This window comes from Dryobates pubescens, chromosome 15 (genome assembly GCF_014839835.1).
Source record: "Dryobates pubescens isolate bDryPub1 chromosome 15, bDryPub1.pri, whole genome shotgun sequence".
NCBI lineage: Eukaryota > Metazoa > Chordata > Aves > Piciformes > Picidae > Dryobates > Dryobates pubescens.
This window is the reverse complement of record NC_071626.1, coordinates 9,760,875-9,786,839: the sequence shown is the minus strand read 5'-3', so window position 1 is coordinate 9,786,839 and position 25,965 is coordinate 9,760,875. Positions and strand designations below refer to the sequence as shown.

Sequence of the window (25,965 nt, the reverse complement as noted above, 5' to 3'; positions counted from 1 at the left end):
TGCGCTCTGGGCACGGCTGAGTGCAGCTGCAGTGGCACTGATGCGCCTGCAAAGGCAGCAGCAATTGCAGCGTGGCCAAGACCAGAGTGAGAGCAGCAGCAGAGGGGGCAGAGCTGAGCTGCTGTGCACACAGGCAGCTTTTCTGCTGGCCACCCTTCCTCAGGACACGTGTAAACACACGTCCAGAGTCTACAGTGAGCTGGCACTGCCTGCCTGCTGATTAAACTCTCTCAACAATGAAAACTTCAGAATACAGAATTAACCAGGTTGGAAAAGACCTTTGAGATCATCAAGTCCAACCTATCACCCAGCACCAGCTAATCAACTAAACCATGGCACTAAATGCCTCATCCAGTCTCTTTTCAAACACTTCCAGTGATGGTGACTCCACCACCTCCCTGGGCAGCACATTCCAATGGCCAATCACTCTTTCTGTGAAGAATTTCTTCTTCCTGACATCCAGCCTAAACCTCCCCTGGCACAGCTTGAGACTGTGTCCTCTTGTTCTCATCCTAGCTGTTTCTCAGGGAAGAGGAACTAACCAGGCCACAACACAGCACAGGGCTCAGCAGTGGGCTCTCAGCCTCCCTACAAAGGATGAGAGAGCTCATTGCTGCATGGTGAAGTTGGGTGATGCAGCTGCAAACTGCCTAGTTCAGCCCCAGTGGGCAGACAAGTAACACACAAGGCACCAGCACTTAATAGGAGGCTGTGCATGTTTATATGTTGGATTTGGAGGCAATGCCTCCTCCACTCCAGCTCGTTATGAGAGTTTGAAATGAACTGGATCACACAACTGGTCTGAGTTTAAAGTAGCTGCATTTATCCTTTGTTAAGTTTGTTTTGAAACCAGATCAGTTCTGCAGCCTGGTTTGTCACACAGCCAGAGTGACACATGCTGACAGCAGGGAAGGCAAAGCTGCTTATATAGAGATTGCTTGTGAAAGCAACAGCCATCAAGCCGTCCCCCAGAACCCCAGGCAGCATGTCTAACCGGTGGCACAGCACACACAAATTAGGACCTGAGCTTCATGGCATGGGAGATGAGGAAATAGACACCATTTTTTATTCCCTTTGCTTGCAAAACAGCCTTTTATCAGAAAGCAGGGAGTTTCTGCAAGATAAGAGCTGGTGGGGAAGCCAAGATCTACCCTTCTTTTGTATTGATGTTTACACTTGCCTTTTGATGAGCTCCAACAGGTTCTTGCTTCCAGATGCAGCTGGCCCTTTTCAAAGTTCACGGTCTCATTTGGCATGAGCACTGCTTTAGGGAGGAGAAGCAGCACCAATTTAAGCAGTCCCTCATCCAGTAGCACTTTCTGGGCTCCATGAGTCTCATGGGGAACACCTGCAGGGAACCTGAACCCTCTGGAAAAAAAAGAAATACATGGCAAAAAAAATGAATGTCTTCTTCAAGCAGATCAACACTGGGTGGTGGTGAGCACCCTGAGTGCTGTGCTGGTGGCCTGGCTGCCTAAGCATGGCATTTGAGATGGGATCTCTGTTCTGCATCTCTTCCCCATTAGCGTCATTCTCACAATTTCATCTCATTTTCATTGCTGTGCCTGCAATCAGGTATTTTGACTGGTCCACTTTAGGGTACTGCTGGCAAGACAATCACAGCAGTGGGGCCTGATACTGGCCAGAAAAACCCCAAGTACTGGAAGATCTCACCTATGCTGAGAATCCTAGTCCTGAGGTTCCTTTGGTAGTAAGCAAATCACAGCATCTTTACCAAATGCTCAGCCTGGCTAGCCCTCTCAGATGTTTGGCATCAAGGGTGTACAAATGTCCCAGGCTGGGCATCTTTAGAAAGCTCACCTGTAAGCATCTTACACACACAGGATCCATAGACAAGTAGAAGCTCATCTAAATCTCTTTCCCCAACAGCACTAGAGGTAGATGCCCAGGAAAGTTGTAAGAAGTGGGAACAGTCCTGCTCCATCAGGGCAACTTGAGCATAAAGGACTTTCCAAGGTTAGATTTGCATGCTCCACAGCCTCAGGCAGAACTCTGCAGGAGTTTATAATTTCCTAATCCTCTTATGTGTGCTCCCCAAAATATATTTCAGACATTGCACCAAACTGCTATCCACAACCTGCTGACTTGGTGACTCTGCAACAGATTAACCAACAGGCAAAGACAATAATCTGCTAATCACTTTCTAACTCTTCACAAATGGCCCATTAAAAAAACAAAAACAATCCCCAAACAATAAAAATGAAGATCCATTACCCTCAAACATCTATGTACTGCACAGGGCTCCCACCTCTGGTGCCTTTTTAATTGTCAGTTCTCCAGACACCATTTTTTGGGTTTTGATCTTCCTCCTCCTGCTAAACACTCCAGTGCTGGTGACTCAGCTGCTCAGATCTGCCTGGAAATCACAGGATCACAGAATTGTAAGAGTTGGAAGGGACCCCAAGGATCATCTAGTTCCAAACCCCCTGCCACAGGCAGGGACACCCTCCACTAGATCAGGTTGCCCAGAGCCACAACCAACCTGGCCTTAAAAACTTCCAGGGATGGGGCTTCTACCACCTCTGTGGGCAACCTGTTCCAGTGTCTCACCACCCTCATGGGGAAGAACTTCTTCCTGATGTCTAATCCAAATCTCCCCTCCTCTCTGACATGTGCAGAGTGAGCACAGGAAGTCATGATTCCATATCTATTCCCATTTCAGGACTATGGTTCCTGCTTTTGGGTGTTTCACTTTGTGGACAGAGATGTACCTTTCATCTGTTGAGTGATGAACCTGATGGCCAGGGCACTCCAGGCGTTGGCTCTGCACATCGTCCCACCTGGCCTAATTCACAGAGGTATTTAGTGGAGGAGTTATTGTGAACCATCACATCCAACCAGCTCATTACAGCTTATGATAAAACCGTCACAGGTTCAAGGGTGCTTAGCAGCACCAGCAGCTACCAGACACTACACAAAATACAGAGGAATGTCCACAAGAGGGAGAGTTGGTGCCAGTCTCGGCAGTGATTTTGTGCAGATGGCACTTTGCTGTCTGGCAGTTCTAAGAGAGCTGTTCTGCTCACTTCATTGTTCCCCCTGCTTCATTTAGCTCAGCAGAAGTGCTTCATTCTGGAGATTCCTCTTTCCATGTTATTTTCCCTCCTCCCCTCTCTCCAGGTGACTGGGATTTCATCTTCTTTGCATGGGATATGCCCAAAGGCCACCCCGTGCAGGTGCTGGACGTTGCCATCCACAAAGCAGTGTGATTAAGACATTCCTCTGCTCTTTCCTCCCACCTTTGTTCTTCCATGATGAAAGGAGATGCCCTATCAGCCCCAGCACAGGCATCCTCTCCTATTGCCCAGCTCATCACCTGTAGGTGGCACCCCACATCATCTCCTCTGGGGAGCCCCATTAGCCTTCATGGGCACACAAAGTACTGGTTGCTCCTGCTGGGCCCTGTGTTCAGCCTCAGCATCCCAGGCCCAAAAGAGACTCCACTGAGATGTGGGATTGGCAATCTGTTTTCCAAAAAGAGGTGATGGCTACCAACAACACAAGCCTAGAAGTCTTTGAGTTTCTTACTGCAAGGAAGCCCCAGAAGACACCAGTGATATGGAAATGACACAGAAAAGGATGGACCAGGTGAGGTGAAGCAGAGAGACCACAAGGCCAAAAGAAGTTCCTTCATATGCACTGCTTTTTCTTCATGGGCCAAGGTCTGTGGATGTAGCTACATCTGAAGAGGGTGGGAACAAGACCCCAGATCATGAGATGAACAGTGTGGAATGTCTTGCACCACAGATGGTGCAAGGGGGGGAAAGAAAAAAAATGATCCAGGAGTAAGATGATGTGGGGAACCAAGTGACCCAGAAGCTACCTCTATGGTTTAGAGTCTGTGGAATCCTTACTGGGTTCACTTGTGGTCCGTAAACAACTGAGAGAGCAGCATCAGCTGTATCCAAAGGCAGGCAGAGCAGCAAGAGTGGCCTTCCAGAACTGCCCCTCCCCAGCTGGAGCACTGTTTTCTGCAACCTTCATTTTTTATCTTTCTTTTCCAAATACTCTCCTGGGCAAAGATCCACATTGATCAACATGCTGGGGCCTCAGTTCTTACAGAGTTGCTAGGACAGGTAATTTCCTACCTTCTTTGATCATTCTTCTGCTTTTGTTTTTCTTGCCTTGCCCTTTTGATCTTCTCCCTTGATCTCTCTGGCAATGTCTGGAGCTCTGAGAACCCCTCAAAACAGTGACCTTTATCCAGGCCATTCTACCCTCGAGTGATGTCCAGCCTTGGTTTATTTTCCTCCAGTTAGTGTGGGCTGGGGGCACCACAAGCTGCTCTATCAGCAGTTGATTTTTCTCTACCTCCTTCCAGCCATCCTCACATCCTCAGAGGGAGGAGGCATGGACCAGTGGTCAGGTATGTGCAGTAGGAATGAGCACCTGTCAGCTGCAGGTCCACATGCCTCTCCCTTGCCATGGTCCACACACCCTGCACTATGCAGCTTTTCCCAGGGTGAATCCTCCACACTGAACAGTCAGGGCTCCATGACAACCTCAGCTGGTATCTCACTCTTCCTTTTCTTCCCTGCTCTCCTCCACCAGGTTTTTTGGCAAGACCTTCTCCACCTTCTGTGGTTGGAGGTGGTCCTCAGTGCTAGTGCAGCATAAGCACCAGGAGAATTTTCCCTGTGGGATCATCCCACCAGCTCGACAAACAACATCCCCAAGCCTCCAAGTCCAAAAGCTTACAAGATACATTTTGATGATTTTGCTGAGTGATTTATTAGAAGCTCACAGCATTCCTGGGGCAGTTTCCTAACCTGAAAACTTAGAGAAATGTATCCAGAGGGAGTCTGTATGAACTACATCACCAGGATCACCACAAGATCCCCAAGCATGGCTCCTAGCACCTTGGCCACCCCCCAGCCACTTTTAGACTCTGACTGCCAGAGCCAGCCTTGCTTGTGCCCAGCTGGCTGCGGCACAGTGGCAGCAGCATCCAGTGCTGATTGTGCAAGTGTGTAGGAGAAAATCAGCTCTCCAAGGGAAAGGAACAAAGCAGGGCAGCTGCTGGCAGAATGGCCCTGGCAAACCAGGCTGCTGGCTCCCTCTGGGGAGAGGGATTTCCAGCCCGAGGAACAAAGCTGTGGCCTCTTCCTCTGAAGCACACTGCACCTGCTACTATTAACAGTTCAGGCATTGCATACAAAACTACCCTAGGAAGAAGCATTGGCATGAAAGTATATGAGCTCCTACCTCTGACCACTGGCCAAAGACCTGACCTCAGAAGCAGAGTGTGGTCCATAGCCCAGCTGTGGACATCAGGCAAGCAGGGCAAGGAGAGGTCTACTGTATCCAAAGCAAAGTGATTTATCAGCATGCTTGCAGGACATCCAGACTATTGTGAGACACACTGCACATTGAGAGGGAGGAGAGGAAGGGCAAATCTACAGAAGACACAGAGAGGAGAGAGAGATGACCGCTTTACTGCAAGCCAAAGCCTTAATCACTCTGCTCCAAATTATAACTCTAGGGCTGGGCAAGCTTAGGCACACAGCTAGCAGCTTATCACCATCTGGTGGGTGCAGAAATGTGCCATGTGAAGAGCCAGCACCTAACACCAGCTCCTGCAATCAGTCAGAGCATCTCATTCAGCATTACCTGCTCCCATAGGGTAACCTGGGCAGGCACAGTGAGGCAACAGCATAAGCAGCAGCTTAGCAAACACAGCTGCCATAGGTAGAAGATTTGAACTTGGTTTTAGGTGTGTTGACAGGAAATACCATAACCAAAAACCACCAGAGGTCACAAAGTGAAGAAGAAAGAGAAGGGCTACTCCTTGGTAGGGATGAGCCAGCATGGTCATTTACCAAACAACCAGTGGGCATGTGCCATATTTATACAGGGTAAGGAAAACAAAAGCTTCTACTGCTGATACAAAGTTTTCTTATGTTAAGTGGGGTAATTCTATAATACACAGTCACTTCATACAGATTAAAATGGAAGTAATTAAAAGAAAGGTTGTGCTCTGAGGCAGAGTTATCCTGGCATTGGTTTCAGGTCCACTGTCTCTTGTAGACAATCCCAAACCCCAATTCCCAATCTTCCCTAGCATCTTAGCTACAACAGTGCCCTTTGGAGCAATAGTTTTAGTTCAAATTTAAATCTTTATCCTCCTTTCTAACCATCAATTTCTCTCTTAGTCTATTATCCACACAGCCATGAATTTAATAACTGCTTGCCCTTGTTAACAAGCAAACATCCTCCCCCTGTGTGTCTGTGCAACACTGTTCTCCACTGAGCAGCATTTGAAATCCAGAGGCAGCTCCCTATGCACACTGCAGGTTCCCTGGGGCAGATTCCCACGCTCTGGCCAGACAGGGCCATGGAGATCTTGGCTGTGCGGTGTCAGGCAGCGGGGAGGCAGCTGTGACATTGACCAGGGCCTTGCTCTCTGCCCTGATGTAGGACCTGAAGGTCAGAGCTCAGGAGTATACAAAGGGTTAGAAGAGTCCTGCCTTGAGACTAGAGCTGGGAACAAGGTCTCCTGTGAAACACTGTCATCTGTTCTCAGAGTCAAACCATGTAGGCCCCTGATGCAACACACTGCCAGGATGTCAAGAGGCTTTTGGCTTGCCAAGAACCTGAAAGATACATTTTCATCCTGAGCGAGGCTGGTATCAACATTTTCTGTCCTTTTGTTCCACACCATGAACTCAAATGTGAACCAGAAGCCACAGGTTTGGCCATTTTGGGGGTGAAATTACACCAGGAGCAAATGCTTTTCTGGTTCTTCAATGAAGTATGAAACCTGACCCTCCCTTTCTGTCTTTGCCCACGTGTGCACACACGATGAGCCTTCCTCCAGCTCTGCAAGAGCATGACTTTCAGCACAGACTCTTGCAGCAGGCAAACATTAAACCACATTGCCCCAGGGCTCCATCATTCTTCATTCCTGTGCAGCACATGCAGGGCACTGAGTGGCAGAAATGCACTGCTCCAGCACACAGGGGGACCCTGACAGCATCCTTGAGCCAGGGCATCAAAGGCTTCACAGGGATATGAGAGCCCATCTGGGGAGACAGGGCTGAGGAGCCTGGCCAGATGGAGAAAGGTTGGGCTGAAAACCTTTGCCTCTCCTCCATGCACACAGCTGCACTACTGCCAGCATGACCTGAGTTACAAACTCACAGAGCACATTTTCCACAGGGAAAAGGAAAAAAAATAAGAAGAAAAAAGAGGGACATTTCTTTCACCAGGGCTAAACACTCACACCAGCTCTGCAGAAGCGGTTTGCTCTCTAGCTGCACATCCCCATCACACTTAGGCAGCCTAATACTGACTTCTTGTTCCTACTGCTGGGTTGTTTTGTTGTTTTATATATATATATATATATATAAAAAAGGCATTTGAAACAAAACAATCTAATGACAGAAAAAATGTTTAGCTTGAAATGAGCAGACAGACATTCCAAACCATTTTCTGACATGACAGATGATCTGAAAGGAGCTGTGCTGCAGGCACTGCACGCCGTTCAAACCCAATTTACAAAGACATGGTGTAGCAGCAGAAATAGCCCTGACCCTCAGCACAGACACAGCGCAGGCACAAACCTCTCCTGTAAAACGCCATCGGTGATTTGCCGGGCAGCCGAGCCCGGCAGCGCTGGAATCGCATCGCCCGCCTCTGTTGGAGCTGCTGTGGTAAGCTCATGTGAACACCACTGCAGCAAGACATGCACGCTCCCACAGCAGGGCTTGCCCAGCAGCTGCTCCAGTTTTGGGACCCCAAACTAGGTCCTGGCTTTTTCTGAAAGCCTAAAGGGTCTTCCTGTCCCCTCATGTACGAGACCTGACCTTCAACTCTCGGCAAGCTGAGAGACCCAAAGTGACTCTACCTTTGCCATATCTAAATTATTTTGACATCTAAATGACAGGTGAGAGCCAGGTGGTGTAGGAAAAATAACCTTTTCACCCTTAAATACTGGAGAGCTCATCTCCAAGTGTTCACACCCCAGAGCTGCTGAGGAGCAGAGGGGTGCAGGAGCAGCAGCTCCAGCTCTAAGTCCATACAGTGTACCTGGAGATCAGACTACTCCAAAAGCTTTGGCTCAAACCCTGGTGGGTTTCTGAGGTAGCCATGAGCTCATAGCAGAAGGGGATGGAGGCATGGCCCCAGGGCTGGTGAGATGGGCTGGGAAACAGGAGCTCTAGGACCCACAGCTTGTGCCCTGTCCATCCTTCCATACTAGCCTCCAGCCTGCTGTCACCAGGGCAAACAGGGCCATCCTCACTCTCCTGGACCTTAGGTTTGGAATGGAAGTTCACAGAGCCCTTTGTTCCTGATCCTTCCCAGTTGCAGGATGCCTTCCCAAGGCTACCCTGCCATGCTCACTGGGCTGTGTCTTTCCTTTGTCATTTGGTCACCCCTGTGATCTAATCTTTATCATTAGGACCACTGGTCCTCTAGATTTCCCACCCAGGGTCCTGTTTTGTTTGCATGAAGCAGCTGTCATCTGGCCACCAGTGGGGCCAGGTCTTGAGAATGGGTCCTTGGTCTGCTGTTCTTTACTGGTCAGTGACTTTTGCAAGGCCAGAGAAAAGAAGCAGCCAGTCCTGTTACCAGTGTGGCTGCAGGGCTTCAGTTGTGCAGCACAGCTCTGGCTCTGGCAATGGCCTTCCTGTACACAGAACCAGGAGAGACCTGGGATAGCAAAGACCTAGAAACCATACCATGGGTTTGGAGGCAAGGGCTGATGAGTCCAAACTCTGGGGCCTCTCCAGACTGTTTGCAGAAACACTACCAAAAGCAAAGCGGTGTTAAAGAAAGAAACTGTGAAATGAAGAGGAAGTGTAGAGGAATCCCAGAAATGTCCAGGCCCTGACTGTCCTGATAGGTAAGACACAGCATGGGGTGTTCAGGGCACTGCAGAGTCCTGCAGCCACATCCAGACAATCCATATGCAGAGCAAGTGGAGAGGGGAAGGTTTGTGTTCTGAGAGGAGCAGACTGTTAAAGCACCACTCCAAATCTGCCTTCCTGCTTTTGCTGCCTTGGCTTGTCCTGTCTGCTCAAGCCCTGCTGTTCCTGTGGGTCATTCTTTTGGGCACACTCATGGCACATGGTTTCTCCGATGGCCTTTAAAAGTGCTAGTATTTCTCCCAAAGCCTGGAATGAAGTTGAGGCCAGAAACATCTCTGGCTCTGAATCCTGGCTCTGTGCGAGGACTTTTCCCCATGAGGACTGCCTGAGAGAGGGCAGAAACGAAAGGTTTGGAAAAGATAACCCCTGCTCTGCAGCACTTTCTGAGCAGCCACCTGCCAAAGAGCCAAGAAGTTGGGGCAGCGTAGAAGAGCTCAAAGCCTGGGACCTGATCATTAGCAAAGCAGAAGAGAGGAGATTCACACATCAGCTCTTCTCTCCTCCTGGCAATTCTCAGCGTATTTTGGGCACAGATGCTCAGACTTGTGCTGGTAACTGATCTAGAAACATGGCCCCAGAAGACCTACATAGCTGCAGTTGTGGGGAGGGAATGTGGAGGTGGACTCACGTGGTGAGCAGTGTCTCCAGGGTTCACTTCGGGGATGTACCGTACTGGGACTCGGCTGTTCTTCAAAACATCCCTTCTGCATGCCCAGGCTTGCTGGGATCTCAGCCTTGGCAGTGCCCTCAAGGATGCTTCTCTGTGCCTTTAGGGCCTCTCGGCTTTGAGAGTCCCCAGTAAAGGAACACAAAGTCAGACAAGTGCACAGCAGAATCAAGTGTCTCAGATCTTCCCAAGGAGACCCAGGTATAAACCCACCGTGCATTTGCCCAGCTCCAAGTAGTGCTGGGTGCTGCTGCCTCACAGGAACAACCTGGCTCTTGGCTCTGCACCACAGCCACATGACTCTATCCCCCAGTGCTATCAGCTCCCAGTGGGCAGAGGGATGCTCAGCCAAAGTGGTTTACTTTTATCAAGGTGTTTCATTTGCAGTGGGCAGGCTTGGGGAAAAACAGCTTCAAGGGACTCTCAAGCAGGCTGAGAGCACCCCAAAGACAAGCAAAGTCCCAGAAGACTCACTGATTTTTCTCTAAGCAGGTTTACTGCCCACCTGGGGGCAACCTCCCACCCAGGGAAGGAGGTTGATTGCATTTCCCAATACAAGAAACCGGGGGAGACTTGCTGCTCACCCCCAGCCACAACTCAAACCTTCAAATATGCGGGCAGAGAAAAACCATGAACAAAGCTCCCTGAGTGCTGATTCATCACCGAGAGAAAATCCCCCTGGTTCCATGCCACAGCTCCTGGTCATACCTGGCCTGCAAGTCACAGCAGGGCTCCTGCAGGTGCCAAGATGTTCCACTTCAGGTATCACATGGGGTAGGGGCTGGTGTGGCTCTGAGTGTCTCAGGGCATTGCTGGGAGCCGTTGGATGGTCACCACACCCACAACCTGAGCAGATCCAGCTGGACATAAACATCCCCTGGAATGAAATTTGTCCACAGCCTCATTTTTAGTTTTGAGGGCAACATTCCTCAGCAAAACACAATGTGCTTGAGAGCTTGAAGGCTCCAGGATCAGCCACAGCAAAACCAGGAGGCCTGGCATCCTGTCCCCAGGGTTTTTTTATGATCCCCCTCAGTGCTAGCATTGCCTTACATCTACCTCCCACACACTGCTCCCCAGGGGATGCCTGGAGCAAGCTCCCTTAGCTGTGTGTGTAGAGTTTTTGCCCAGTTTCAGCAGGAGAACATTGGCTGACAGCAAGGAATTGTTTCACTGTGGCCCACAGCTCACTGGTAACAGCGGGAACCAGTGGCTTGCCAGCATTCATGCTGCTCAGTAGAAGGGCCCCTGGTACTTACTCTTGCTGGTGTTTACAGGTCCCAACTCCATACTGCAAGGGGCATTTAATGCCACTAACAAGCCTGTGGGAATGGCACGTGCCACTCAACCCTGCAGTTAGTCCAGGTACTTGCTCCTTTCTAGACAAAGCTATTTGAGAGCCCAGCCACTCAGGTGACCTGAATTGTCAGGCTGGGCTCTTTTTTTGCCTCCTCACTGGAACTAACAACCCTGTCAGCTGCAGCAGGACCTCGATCTTAATCAGGCATGACTCAACTTCACCACTAGCTGTCATCTCTGTTGCTTCAGGGCTGTCTCACCCACTCTGACTCTAAGGAGTGTGCTAAACTCATTTCTCTGGACCTTTGGCTGCAGCAGCTCTCAGCTTAGTGCCAGTCACACCGGGGTGCTAATGGCAAGTGAGGATGGACGAGATCCACACCAGCACCACAAACACCATAGCTGGTCCATGAAGAAGTGTTATCACGAGGCCACAGCCCTGAAGCCAACTCAGCTGTCACCCCACAAAGCAACTACACAATTAGGCAGCCAGTGGCTTCCTCCCAACCAACAAATTCACGCAGAGCTCTTCAGGGGATAGCTTCCCTTTTCCCTTCCTACCCTCCGAGACCACAGACAAGCAGCATAGCATAAGCAGGCAGGTCTCCTTGGTGCCTGCCCACATTTGTGCTGAAGTGAGCAGAAAGCCCTGCCCAGCCTCCTGTGCTCAGGGTACCAGTGGCTGCAGCTGCCCTTCCCTGGGGGAAACCTGCCCCCATGCTCAGCAAGTGTGGGGACAGCCAGCAGCGTCTAGCCCACGTGAGCTGTGCTGGGCAAGAGCTATTTCTGGAGAGCAGCTTCTCAGAGCAGAGATGGCAGAACTGGGGTGCACCGACCGTGCACCGGAGCACTGTCTGCGTTGGGAATGCAAAGTGAGGCTCCTCAGCCTCCCTCCAGGGAGGGCAGGCGATACCCTTGCAAAAATAAGGGCGGACTGCGGCGCTCTGCGGCAGGAGGGCTCCAGATGAGCAAAGGCTGTTCCGAGAGAATGTAAACATGCCAGAGCTGCTGTCGTTGCAGAGCTCTGTGAAATTGGTGATTTGAGGAGAGTTCAGCTGGAAAGCGCTGCTGCTGCTGCAATAAACAGAGTGACTTTGGGCTTTGACACTTCCTCCTGACACAGAAAAAGGTGATTTGTGATTCAAAAGATGAGGAATTTATCATCAAAAGGAGCTGGGCCAGAGCTCAGTGTTTACACATGGAAGAACAAGACAGGCAGCGAGAGCAGATATATTTATACTCATCCATTAATAAAAGAAGCTAAGCCAACCATACCTTTGTGCTAAAGTTAGAGCACAGCACTCACCATGTCCTTAAAAAGGCAAGAAAGTTTCCGCAAACTGGGACAGCTGCTCCCAGCGCCGGCCCTGCGCATCCCCTCCCAGCCAGCTCCAGGCAGCAGCACCCTGCAGCAGGAGAAGAGCCAAACGTGGTGAGGCTTATCCAAGCAAGAAGGCTAACGCCTAGACTCCGGTCACAGGCTAATGGTCACTGCCCCTCAGGGGCCAAACCATCCCTGAGCCACCTTCAGAGGCCTGCAGAGCACGGCTATCTTTTCCCACAAACAAAATATCCTCTGCTTTCAACTCCAATACCCTTTGCTTCCCCAATCATAGGGCTCACACAAGCAAGGAGCTCTCTGCTGCAGGGGAAGGCATGAGAGCATGCTGGTCACAGCACGCTGGTGTTGGTCCTGTGGGTGAGGACTTGGTTTGTGGGGCTGTCTCCATCAGCTAGCAGAAGGAAGAGGAGCAGCACCCAAAAGGTGACAAGGTTGGGCTGTCACGGGAGGGCCGGTGCAAGCCCATGGTTAACAGAGCACCCAGGACAGCTCATTCCCGATGAGGTGACCAAGAGGACTGGCCAGTGCCAGTCACTGGAGACTCCCGGATTAGGATTTGACCTTCAGAAACGTTTCAGAAACAACTAATTGCAGCATGTCCCTTAACCCACAGGTAAGGCTGAACCTGTCTGGCTTTACCTTCCAAGGGCTGGGGTATATTACAACACTGATTGATAGGAAAGACCCAGGAAAAGTCAGATCTTTGTTCCTTGCAAGGTGCTTCTAGTAACAAATGAATTGTCTTTCTTGACAAACAGATGAGCTCTTACAGTTGCTTCCCTGTTTACCCTCTTTCTGCCCCAGCCCACTTTAGTTCAAACCCTTGATACTGTGGTGGAAGCTCTTCACTGAACTGCTCCCAATTGATCTGGAGCTGCAGGAGCCAGTGCTGGACATGCTATGACCCTGCTTCAGGCAGAGTGGTCACAGAAAGCACATCTTTTCCAGATCAAAATTAGTTGTGTTGCAGTTCTTCTTCTCCACATCCCAGTGAAACAGCCACAAATGACAACCAACCCTGGCCTGTACAGAGAAGGAAATGGGGCAAGCACAGGAGGCCATGAGTCACTTCTCACCTCCTGGAACATGATGAGATCATTTGCTCTCCATAATGCATTTCACCTCCAAGCTCATGCTGAAGATGCTAGTTACATGAACTTGACTGACCTTTGAGCAAGACTTAGAACTAGATGACCTCCACAGGTCTCTTTTAACCCAAATTATCCTATGACCTTGCAATTTTCTGTATGAAGACAGAAAGGAAGCATGCAAATAACTTTCCCTGCCACAGCAGCTGTAAAGCTTTCCTGTCACAGGGATGCTCAGGCCACTGTCCCTGCGTTGTTGTAGTCAATGGCAGACCAGCAGCAAAATCCCCAAAGCAGGTCAGCTTCACCCCTGGCACAGGAATCAGTGCATTTTCCTAGGCTTTTGGGCTCAAATCTCCTGATGCTGTTTGTCAGCACCAGACTAAGACACAGCCTTGGCAGTCACACTAACCTCACCCTTGAGCTCTTCTGCAGATTCAATTTGAATTTATAAACCATTTCAACATAATCCAAATGCTTTCCAGCAAGCATTTATTGACTGAAGTCCCAGCACACAGCTGCCAATCACAGCAGTGTGGCACAGGCATTCTTGCTGAGCAACCATGTTGGTGGATCCTGGGGCTGGCACCGAGCCCTGCTGCCTGCAGCCTACAACCAGGTTGTTACCAAACTCTCTTCTGAGCTCCTTCCATCCACTCTCAGTGGATGCTACCTACACATGCTGAAATGGGCACTGTGGCTCATGACCAGCTGTGACTCCTGATTTGTCTGCTATTTGTAATAATTATTCAGTTTTAAAGAGGACATTTATTAACTCAGCAGCATTTGTTTCCTCAGCCAACTTACAGTCCATTCAAAGGACCTGTATTGGGTTGCTTTGAAAAGCTCTGCCCTTGCTAAACCCTTACTGAGCAGGGCAGTAACATTACACCACTTTCAGGGATGTATCAGTGAATGTCAAGATCAGTCATTTTGTGGCTTTGCCTTGAAATGAAGGCAAGCTGGAAGACCTGGAGGACCTCTGCTTCACTGCTGAAGCATACCTCTGCACTGCATCTCTCCCAGCACAGTGGGGCTTCATTTCAAGACCTCTCCCAGCCTCACCAATACAGAATACCTTAACCAGCTCTTCCACAACAATTATTCAGCCCCCATTTTCAGGCAGCTAATTTTAGCAGTTACCGTTGAACATCCTCTTGAATTATTGTTAGAATGAAATGAGGATCATCTGACAGGAACACTGCAGCTCCTTGGTAAACACCAGGAAGGAATGCTTAAGGAGCTCACGTGCCTTCCTGCATCAGTATCAACAATCCTACCCCCTGGGGACACACCTGATCCCACCCCTTTTGTTCCTGGTTCCTTGGATTTCCAAAAGCACTAAAATCCAGCGCCGGTCTCAGCTGTACTGGGCATATTTCACTGTATCATTTCACTCAGTTAACAGTTTAGATAATTACTTGCAAACTGGCCAGAGGGATTTATTATTTGTTATTTTTAGGATCATTTCAGTGGAAAAGGCATCTGATTATATGGAGATGTGTTTGCATGGCATCCTTCACTTGAGGCTCTCCAAGCGCTTCACAGAATACGAATGAACTTCTGCTTGTCTGCAGCGATGCTCCTTTTCCAGGCAGGACAACAGGAGCAGTGATTCAAAGACACGTCCCAACTCTCAGAGGACATTTATGCCAAGCTCATGCACACCAGGCTCCAGTTGTGTGTGTTAACTATTAAACCTGTGCTAACACAGACAGCAGGAGATTGGCTGCACAAGGCACTACAGAACACACTGATGCTGTAATTTGAAATGGTTGCCTCTCCTTCCACTCCAACAGGTTCAAACATAGATTAGGCTTGGAAAAGGGGGGAGGGAGGGGGAAGGGGAAGTCTCCTTATCAAATACCAGAAGGCCCTTATTTTGGCTAATCTGCAGCAACGGGAAAGAAAGGCAGGGAAAGGCGTGGGGTTAAGGGAGAGCCTGGTGTGTGAACAGGCAGTGCTGGGATTTTGCCAGCATACCTTGCCAAGGCTTAGCCCTTTATCACTGTTAAGAAGATCTGATCTCCCAGCTCATTCTTCACGCCAGCTTCCCTTCTTTGCACGCTACCTGCCAGGGAGATGCACCAGCAAATTCATCCGGAGGCACTGAAAAACCAGACAGCACACAGGAGCCACCAGCGTGGTGTTTCTCTCTTTTATTTAAAAACAGTGCTTCATTACCATTTGCAAAGGGTTAGGAAGGGTTTCCCCCCTTGCTTAGAGTTTATAAAAGCCAGCAACATGATCAATAATTTATACACATGGATAGTAATACAAAAAAAAGGAATAAAAGCTAAAGATCTAACTACTCCGACCTTCACAATTCCAGCTACTTGATAATAATAGGAATAACCCAATGAATACTGTATGGTCTGAAAGCTACTATACAATATGATACTTAACGAGGGAGGGCAGGAAGTTAGAGGCTGTCACAAAGCCCTGGGATGCAGATACTGCTTCTCCAGAGTCAGCAGGGAAATGGGACCCTGGGCAAGCGGCTCGGGCGTCCTAGGAAATGCTCCAGGGGAAAAGGCGGCATCCCGGCGGGGATGCATCCTGCTCCTCGGCGGTACCTGGCAATGGGAGGTGCTGGGGAGACTGCGTGAAGGGGCAAGTCGGTCGCTGCCACCGGAGGTGCTGCGGCATCTCGGCCTCGCACTGAAAATCTCCAAGTCTCAAGTAGATCAGCCTGTGAGGTCAGTAAAACACTCCACCAGCTCTGTATCACTCTACAGCCCTGGTTCTCCTTTACTGTCAGCCCCAGGTTTTAGCTCCAGCTATTTACAAGCAGGATTTATCATACTTAAAAAAATAAAACAACCAAACCAAATTCTGTCTCCTGGGGTAAAAAGAGGACTGTTTTGTCACTTGATAACCGAGCCAAATCAAGCTGCCAAAGCTACAACACACACACACACACACAAAAAATACTGAAAAAGAAAATAAAAAGGGAAAAAAACTGAAAAAACCACCAAGAAAAACATGATTAAAACTGAGACCACTGACAGGGGAGGCCCAACTGCTGAAAAAGAACTGACTCCTCAGGGAAGCAACTAGCCCCTCCACCAGCAGAGAACTGGGAATCTGGCAAGAGGTTTATTTACCCACTCCTGAATAAAAACAAAAAGATAAGAAGAATGAACCACATTCCTAAGAGGAGCTGGCATTCTGCTGACTGCCAGCCAAATAAATACTCAGGTGGACGGCGCTGGACACCAGAAATCTCCTGGTGAAATCAGGCAGGATTTTTAGCTGATGCATTTTTGCTCTACCACAAGCTGAGAGGCAGCGTGGGAAGCTTGTCTCCTGCACAAGCCTGGACCAGATGCAGCCCACTACCCAGAGAAGACAACCGCTGGCAGCGCTTTTAGCCACCGGCAAGAGGCTGCCTTCCAGGGTTAGCGGTGGAGAAGGAGACGGCACTGGGACATCCCAAGTCCTGTTTAGTCTGCCAGTGACGCATGAGCTGCAGAGGGACAGGGGCTACCCTGCCAGCTCCTGGCTAGAGCAAAGCATACCAGGGAGAAACCCCAGAGCCTACTTGAAAAGGGCCCCATTTCACGCTCTGGCTATCAGACTCCTGCTTGCCTTACTGACTGGAGTTTTTATTGTAGAAGAGAAGTTGACTGGGGTTTGAGGGCAGAGAGGGCAATCAGTAAGGTGGGGGTGGAGGGAAGGGGTTTCTCAGACATTAACATCACCAAAAATAGTGTTTTATGCAACAAAGAATCAAGTCTCACTGGTGTGTACTACAAAATTTTGACATTTTCCAAGAGCATGACAAAATAAAAACACAAAGAAGTTTACATTGGATGTCCATTCTTGTTCACTAGGTTGGGTTTTGTTTCCCCCCCTTCCTATTTTAAAACAGTGCAAACAGGTAACACACTTTTAAATCACCCCTCTGCACCAAGGACAGCATTCCTGAGACCCCACGAGGCTGGAGGGTCACAGGCAGTAGGCCATCTGCCACACTGCCCACGTGCTTTCCCTTTGGAGCTAGACTCAGCAAAAGCACTCCCCAGAGCTGTTGTTTGTCTATTTCCCTTTGTCCAATTCCTAAGTGCTCCCCAAACCTGTTCTCCACTGGCCTCATTCTTGGGGCTGGGATGATACAGCGAGGGCTGGGTTGTGGAAAAATGTGGGTAGGAACTGAGATGCTGTGCTTTGTATTCCCTGCTGCCAAGATCTGGGTGCTGGAATTGAAACCCCTACAGCCAGCATCTCTTTTCAGGCAAGGAAATGGTTCCATTAACCGTTTCACAACCAGCACGCGAGCCAGCTATTCAGATAACCTTCCTCAGCTCTTGCTGTGCACTTCACATCCACAGATCTCAAAACAGGTGAGAACAGGGGATAAACTTTCACTTTAGGGACAGGGAAACAAAGTCTAGAGTAGTGAAATGACTGCTCCACGATAACCCTTGAGGATCACTGACAGAGCCCTGCCCAAAACACAGGGCTCGGACTCCTGAGCGGACTCCTGAGCTAGGTCTTTCTTGCTGGGCAAGTCTGCTTTCTCTCAGACAATGAAACAGCCAAGCCACAGCTATTTGAAAACATGGCTTTGTCTATCTGAACTCACGACACGAGACCCACGTAACTGCTTGACCTGGGAAAAGCTGGCTTGTAGGAAGCTCACACTGACCTCCACGCTGTCTCCAGGTCCCAGCATGGCTTTTCTTAGAAAAGCTAACCCACCTGCAACAGTGCAGCCTCCCTGGCACAGGTACAGTGACAACAGTGTGCTAACACGCTGGACAGCAACATTACTTATTCCCAGTACAGAATATACTATACCAGTAGAAGTCATTTTTGTACCAGCACAACTGCACCCACAAGAAAAGACAGACCAGCACACTACATAAATCAATTCCTCAGTCCAAAATTTCACCAGTATAACACCATATGCTGGCCAGACCTATTGCAAGACAGTACAAACAGCAACACTTAAAAGAAACATCTTTTCTTCTACATCAAGAAGAATCCCAGATGCCACCAGACTAGAAGGTGACAACCAGCAAGCCATTTGCCAGGCTGCCTGTGTAGTTTCCCTTGGAAAGCCAAGCCTTGCTTTGTGTGGGACCTGTGACTGCAGACCCATCTTTGGGACAAGCACTAGGCTGCCATCAGCCAAATAAGCCAGGGCCCAGTTTAATTCATTAAGTGTAATTCATTTTGCATAGGGAGATACAGACTTTGCCCTCACTTCTTCAGAAGATGGATACAGCCACGACTTGGCTACTCTGAATTAATCTCAAGCCAGTTCGTAACACATCCAAGTGAAACCAGAGCTGTTGTTTGCCAAGAGAGAAGAAAGACCGAAAAGCTTCTCTGCCACGGCACAACACACACTTGAGAAGCCTGGCTGCAAAATTCCAGCTGGCGTGCAAGTTTTTGGGAAGTCTAGGGCTCCAGAGTCCTGGAACCAGGGAGCTATCTCCAGCCCTCAGCCATGCAAGCATGCCACTGTCCCCTGTGAAGTTCACCACTGAGTAGCAAGCCAGGTGATCAACAAGCTGCCTCAAGGGGATCCCACAGCATTAACTACAGGGTTGAGAAGACAGCAGCTGCTTAACGCAACAGAGGAGCCTGGCAGGGAGCAACCAGAGTAGGTCAGACTTGGATACAGGAGGAATCAGGCTGGATAGACTAGAGCAGGTACTACTTGGAGATCAAACAGCAGGGGACCACAGCCCCACAGAAGTTGGGCGCTTCTGCACTAAACCCCTCACATTCCTAACATACTTGGGCGGGCTGAAGCTGCCATGCATAGACTCTGCTCGAAGGCAGAAACAGGGCTGGGGTCCCTACTCCCAGAGAGGCCAAGTGGCAGGGGGACTGCAGGTGGCATTGCCAAGTCAGGGGAGGGCACATGGGGAGGGAGAACCCAGCTTTTCAGGAGCTGCAGTCAGAACCAGCTGAACTGAAATGTCAGAAAGGGGCAGAGGGGTGAGCAGCAGCCCCTGCCAGGCTCTGCAAGCTGCACTCCTCTCTCTGGCAGCCTGCAGACCTGCTGCACAGGGAACTGCCTGTGAGCAAGGGAAGGGATGGCCTCACTTAATCCCTTCAGCCACAGGTGGGTAAAACAAGTCCAGTAGAGGCTTTTGCTGCATCTAAGCTCCACAAGTTCCCTGGCTGCCCTGTGATGGAAATGGCTTCCCTTGAATATGACTATATCTACCACAAGTCCTCCCTCCCCTACCCCAACTCAGGCAGTAAAAGCCCCAAACACCCCAAGTCCCCCTCATTTCCTAGATTCTGTGAAAGCCCCAACACCCTCTTACCCCCCTCCCTATTTTTCAAGCTAACTAAAATGTTTATATACAAACAACAAAAAAATTGTCATAACAGCAACAAACCAAACTTTGGCTTGAAAAACAAAAGTTAAAAACCAACAATAAAACCAAAAAGAAAACAAAGAAAAAAGGTGGCCAAGAGGCTGGCAGTTTGGTGTCCCCTTTATCTAGCTATTCCTCCAGAGAATCAATAGCTTCAGGGTCTCTACTTCAACTAATGGCTTCCCCATTCTTCCCATTTGAGGTGTGCACAGAGAGGCAATGTGTATCCCTGGAAAAGAGCAAGAAAAAAGCATGGTGTTGCATGGCTGGGCCAGGACACCTCCCCCAGAGCTCTGCTTGCTGGTATCACTTAGTATTAAACGAAGGAGGTTTCCTATTCTGGTATCAGCGGTGGATGGAGCAGCAGGCATATGACAGGAGCCAGGAAGGCTCCACCAACAAACCCACACTCCAAACATCCCTCCTGGGGGTAGCAAGCTCAGCCCAGCACCAATCAAGGGAGCTGAGGCAGCCTAAGAAAACCACGCTTCTGCCTTTCTTTATCGAGTAGGTAGAGACCCTGTCTCTGATTACTGGGGTTACTGGGAGCACTTTTGTAGCCAGCAGCTGAGTGGGGAGATCTGGAAAGCAGCAACTCCCCATCACAGTATAGCTCACACAGTCATCTAAAAATGCTGACTTTGAAACACAGCAAAATCACTGTACATGAGAGCAGAAGGGAGGTGGTCTTAGGAGTCATGGAGGTCTCCCCAAAATAACTCTCCCTACTTCCAAATCTTCTAATATGTAGTGTCTATACTGACTGAGCAGACCAGGTGCCCAACATTCTGTGAGAGGCTGGGCAAAACAGACCCAGGGGCTCCAACATAACAACTACTTCAGGATCATGTTCCCACCCACAAATCCACATGCTTGCCCCTTGCCTCAAGCAGCTTATATGACTTGTTTTCCCTCACTTGTTATTTGAAACAGATTACTTGCAGAAGTGCCTGAGCACCTCAGGACGAACAGGAGAGACCTTGCACACTGAACCTCAGAGTGCCTGAACACACGGCACTGATGCATGGCTCTTCTGTCAGCTTTCTTCCTCTGCAAGGCTGCATGTACTTCCCCTCCGCAAGTTTAACCGCTTGCTGTCCACAACAGAGGTGCTCTGTGTGATGCCGCATCGCATCTGCCGCTCCTCGAGGGAAGAAGAGGAGGAAAAGGACAGCAAGGGTGAAGGATTTTGAAAAGGAAGAAGGAAAACTAAGATAATTACAGCCACCAGCAATGGACAACAATCAGCTAGAGTAAGTTGTGGGGGGGGTTGTAAACGGCATCCTCCTCAAAATTTCTTTCAAAGTCTTGTCCCCTAGAGAGCAGACACCAGCCAAAGTCTCTGGGCAGGTCGAGGAAATCTCTCATCAAGTCTAAAATCCTGACATTGTTGAATCTGTCCCAAACCTGCGCGCGTCAGATGGCGATAAAGACGAGGAACGTCTCCGCGTTTCCAAACGCAAACGACTACTTCCCACTAGCATTTAGGCCCCGGCCACAGTCAGAGAATACTTCCTTCGGCAGACCAGAAACACAGCAGGTAGAGACTCCTCCCTCACGTCCTCCTGTCTCACAGGCACCAAGCACCAGACCCAGGGAAGCAACTCTGTCTGCGTGTTGCTGATTAATTGCATGATATCGCTTGCTCTCCTTAGCGCTAATCGCCTTTTCCGTGATGGGTAAGGGTCAGCTATGCACCAACGTACAGACACGGAAATGCAGGATTTTTACCACAGTTAAAAAAAAAAAACCCCAAACCAAAAACCAAACACAAACAAAAACCCCCAAAAAAAAAAAAAAAAGGAAAAAAAAAAGCACAATCTTTGGAACAAAAGAATTAAAGGCAGAAATTTAAAGGGAGAAAAAAAAAATACATATTCAAAGAACATAGTGAGGTATAAAAAAGTATTTTCTCTTTTTTGTTGTTTTTTTTTTTTTGTTTGTTTGTGGTTTTTTGTTTGTTTTTTTTGTTGTTTTTTTTTTCCTCCTCATCTTGCTATAGAGTTCCTCTACTAGTAAATATTGCAATAGCCAGGCCTCATGAACTGGGGGGGCTGTCCCACTTGCAGGGGGCTCACGTCACTTCAGTAGGGGGCAAATCGGCTGTAGCCACCTCGGTATAAACTCGCCTGTAGAAAGGAAATGAGAAAAGAGGGGGTTAGGAGCAGAGCTGAAGAAATACACAGGACAGCACCCAAAGCTCCCAGAAGGGCTAATGGACATGGTCTGTCACTGACCCGCCACCATCAGCGCCTCTAAGCAGCAAGACAAGAGAACATTGCCTGTGAAACCAAAGAGACAGCTCAGATATATACATAGAATAAACCAGGTTGGAAGAGACCTTCAAGATTGTGTCCAACCCATCAACCAATCCAACCCACCCAAACAACTAAACCATGGCACCGAGCACCCCATCAAGTCAACTCCTGAACACCTTCAATGATGGCGACTCCACCACCTCCCCAGGCAGCCCATTCCAATGGGCAATCACTCTCTCTGTATAGAACTTCTTCCTAACATATGCTCATGGCCAGCCAGCTGGAGGTGAAGTTTGGCATCTCTTGGTTGAAAAGAGTTCAGTACCGGAGAGGAGACTCCTGAGCCCTGGTCTCTGAGTCAGTTGTCTAGGCTGTCTTGTAGATAGCAGAGACCAGGACTTCTATGATGGTCTTCACCTCACCTTAAGGTAAAGGTCTAAAATAGACACAACAACCTAGTATCCTAGAAGTACTACTTTTCCTGCATTGACCCTGAGCAGAATCCAACATTTAGGTGTCTTTCTATCTCAACACATTTGTATTACAGCCTTTGCAACACCACAGATACTGCACTGGCTAGCAGACGGGCAAGCATGCGGTTTCACCAAGCTGCTCCTCTCCCTTCCGATGCCAGCTTACCTCATTCCTACCCTTGCATAACTACTGCTGGCAGGCAGGACACCACATCCTTCCACCAGTGGAAGAGGGAACCAAGTGGAGCAGCTTTGCGACAAGATGTCACAAGAACAACTTATTCCCTTGCTTCCTAAAGCCGATTTCTCAACGTGCAACATGAGCCTTTAAGGTTGTTGAAAATGGCAAGAAAAGGTGTCTGGCATTTCTAACTACTGTGGATTTTTGCTCTATGCATGATCTTAATAGAGTTCTATTGATTCATCATCAATGTTATGGCTCCTGGCATATCTGGTCATTCTTCTGCTATCTCACAGATTCACAGATTGCATTGGGTTGGAAGGGATCCTCAAAGGTCATCTTGTCCAATCCCCCTGCGGTGAGCAGGGGCACTTCCAACTAGATCAGGCTGTGCAGGGACACAGGGAGTCTGATGTGCCATCTCCTTTGTATCAGGCAAGGTACAAGACCAAGCAATAACTGATCTACAATCTGGCTCCTTTCCTAGCACACACACACACAAATGCAGAACTGGGCACTCAGCACTGCAACTAAAGATGTCCTCTCTAAAGAAAGATGACACTCTGGGTGAGGTTTCACTACCTGACACTCAGTGAAAAGCAGTTCCCCAAGCTGGAAATGAGAAACAGCACAATAAAGAAAATCCCACTTACCACAGCGCCAACTCCGTAGCTAGCGGCAGGTGCAAGGGCATGGTAAGGATCTGCTGTGTACACCCTGCCATAACTGAAGAAAAGAAGAGAAGAAACAAAACAAACAAACCAACCAAAAAAAAGGAAAAAAAGAGGGAAAAGTGTCACTTCAGATAGGCAGAGAAATGGCTGTCTGACAACAGGCAATGGAAGCAGCAGCATGCCCTTCTACACACATGTATGCATACATGCACACAGGCAGCCTCTCTTTGAAGACATCCTGTAGGCATGCTGCCATGCATCACATAAGATGGGTGAGAACAGCCTGCAAGGAGGAATACGGTAGAAGCTATGAGCTTGACCTGTAGAAAAAGGTCAGCACCATTAAAACATCAGCTAGTGCATCCCTTACCTCGCGTGATACAATGTGGGACGAGAGTAACTGCTGGCGCCAGTGCTACTGGCACAATAACAGCTGCTTAAGTGGAAAGCAGTGAGGGATTCTCCATAATGAGAAAGGAGTACATATATAAATTTTAATGGTCTTGCATGTGCTAGGATTAAAACACAGCCTCACTGCACAGGAGATGAAAACCCTTAAGGCAAGCACTCTGATGATGATAATCCTTTGTAGCTATAGAGAACTGCACACTAAAGCATCCTAGAGTACTGTATAAGCTGAGTCACCTTTTACTCTGTGGATGGGGAGAGAACTGCACCCAGTGATTCAACAACCTGCCCAAAGTCACAGAGCAAGGAGCTGGTAAGTCAAAACAGGTCTTTTGACTCGGAGGCCATAACCACACTGCCTCCTTTGTAGAGAGAATCACAAGGAGAGGGAAGAGGCCAGAACTTGTGCCAGCTCACATACACCAGTGGGGCAACGCTGCGCAGGAGCAGAGACACAAACCGTGCATTCAAGTCTTTGGTGTCGGGTCGTGCATGCATGTGTGCGCGTGCAAGTGAGACAAAGGAACAGGGAAAGAAGTACTGTGATGAGTCAATGCTCCTTGAACCCCTGAGCACAGCAAGCTAGCCCCCATGGACACCTCCCCCTTACATACCCATCGCTGTAAGCTGCTGCAGCGGCTGCAGCGGCTGTGGCTGCTGTTGCAGTAGCAGGCTGTGCATATCTGTAGGCTGCATATCCACCCTGCAGGAGAGAAGAGAACTGACTTTACAGATACCTGCCCTCCCATGCAGAGCATAAAAAATAAAATCAAAAATAAAGTCACACACATCACAAGGAGAGGAAGTGTTTCAAACTGCATCAGCTCCCATGTCATGTCTATCGCAAGCATTGCCCATTAACTCATGTATATTCCTTGCTTTAGAAGGACCAGGGAGACTCTTCCATTATCCTGTTTAGCAGAAGGAATAAACTAAAAGCAAGTCTGAGCATGGTTAGATCCTTGCAGGAAATTAAATTTGTCATGGAGGAACTGAAAACCAGGAGAGCACCGAAATTTTCTGTACAATGTCATTTTTATATCCTCTCCCACTTACGCTGGGGAAATCAGAGCTGGATGCTGTCTGTAAAGTGTGTGTTTTAGAAAGGGGAATCATCAGAGGAATTCCTTTTGTCCTCTCTAACCTCTTTTTTAAGCCTGGGAAACCTGAAAGGCTAGAATTTCATTTGCAATAATTGTAAATGCATGAAAGCATCAACAGTTAGAAAAGTCAGAACACAATCAGGAAATACTGGTCAGAGAAGCCAGTCTCTGGTGGGCTCAGAGCTGACAAGCAAGCTGACACTGGCACCAACCACACCTTTCTCGCCTCCTTCCATGGAAGAAAGAAACCAGTTGGGGGAAATTATACCCCAGTCTGTATTTTTGCCCACTCCTGCTGCATTTCTGCCCTTGCCACACAATTCTAGAAAAGGTCTTCAAAATGCTACCCCCAGTAAGAGGGAATTACTAAAAGTGTGCTTATAGCTGGGTCAGCAAAATGTGCATCTTGACCCAGAAGACTACTGGACAAGACTCCTGGAACTTGTACAAGGAGCTCAGGGGCAGAGGAAGACCTGGTTCAGACAGGCAGCTCTGCACACCCCGTGGGAGTGAAAGTTGGAGGACAGTCACCTTTTAGACCAGGGGCAAGGGCCGCATGGCAAGCAGAGCCAAGAGGACTCTAAAAGCCCAGGCTTGATCATTCCTTCTTGTATACTTTTGAACACATTTCTGTTGCTTTGAGGGGTTGGGGAGCAGGCAATGCTAAATGAACTGTGGCTTCGCTTTGCTAGAAACATAATGAGCAACAAATAACAGTAGAAAAATCCAGATTGGTTTGAACTTTTTCCCAATTGACACATCAGAGTTGGAAGGATCAGAGAGTAAATTTACGCTCTTCACCTTCAGGGTCAGCTCAGCATACATGTACCTAAGAGTACAAGATCAGCTCTGCTACAAGGCTAGAAGTTTGCTCAGCAGAGCTCAGTTTGGGGCTAACTGGCTTTTAAATTATAAGGAATGATTTTAAATCAATTTTGGTTGCTTCTGTGGGACCTGTTAGGTTCATGAAGGCTAAGTGCTATCCAATATGAGCCTGAGGATTCTTTCCTACTGTGGGGGAGAGGTACTTGCAGCCTCTTAAATCTTCTAGTCAACAGATGAAACAGCAACACAAATCTACAGTGCTTAAACATTACCATACAGCCTGGAAGAGAAGATGTCATTTTAACAGTTTGCTCTCTTAATCTCATCTAGTTGTTTCATTCCCTGCACTTTGGACCGATGCTTTGGGGAGGTTCAGCTTGGTGTTGGCATGCTATCATTGCAACACCATTAC

At 48.8% G+C, this 25,965-nt stretch overlaps 1 protein-coding gene across 13 annotated transcripts in view; it reads right to left on the bottom strand.

The window, feature by feature from the left end:
- Positions 1-21,441: 21,441 nt before the first annotated feature.
- RBFOX2 (RNA binding fox-1 homolog 2) overlaps positions 21,442-25,965 on the bottom strand; it is a 168,370-nt gene continuing 163,846 nt past the window's right edge. For 12 of the 13 annotated variants that reach the window (XM_054168063.1, XM_054168061.1, XM_054168059.1 and 9 more), the window contains 3 exons: positions 24,240-24,328; positions 23,197-23,269; positions 21,442-21,760 (listed from right to left, as the gene is read on the bottom strand). In XM_054168063.1, coding sequence (XP_054024038.1) covers positions 21,706-21,760; positions 23,197-23,269; positions 24,240-24,328 — 217 coding nt within the window. In that variant the 3' untranslated portion in view covers positions 21,442-21,705. Of the gene's footprint in view, positions 21,761-23,196; positions 23,270-24,239; positions 24,329-25,965 lie in introns of those variants that run through there. The other variant, XM_054168070.1, reaches the window with a different exon arrangement.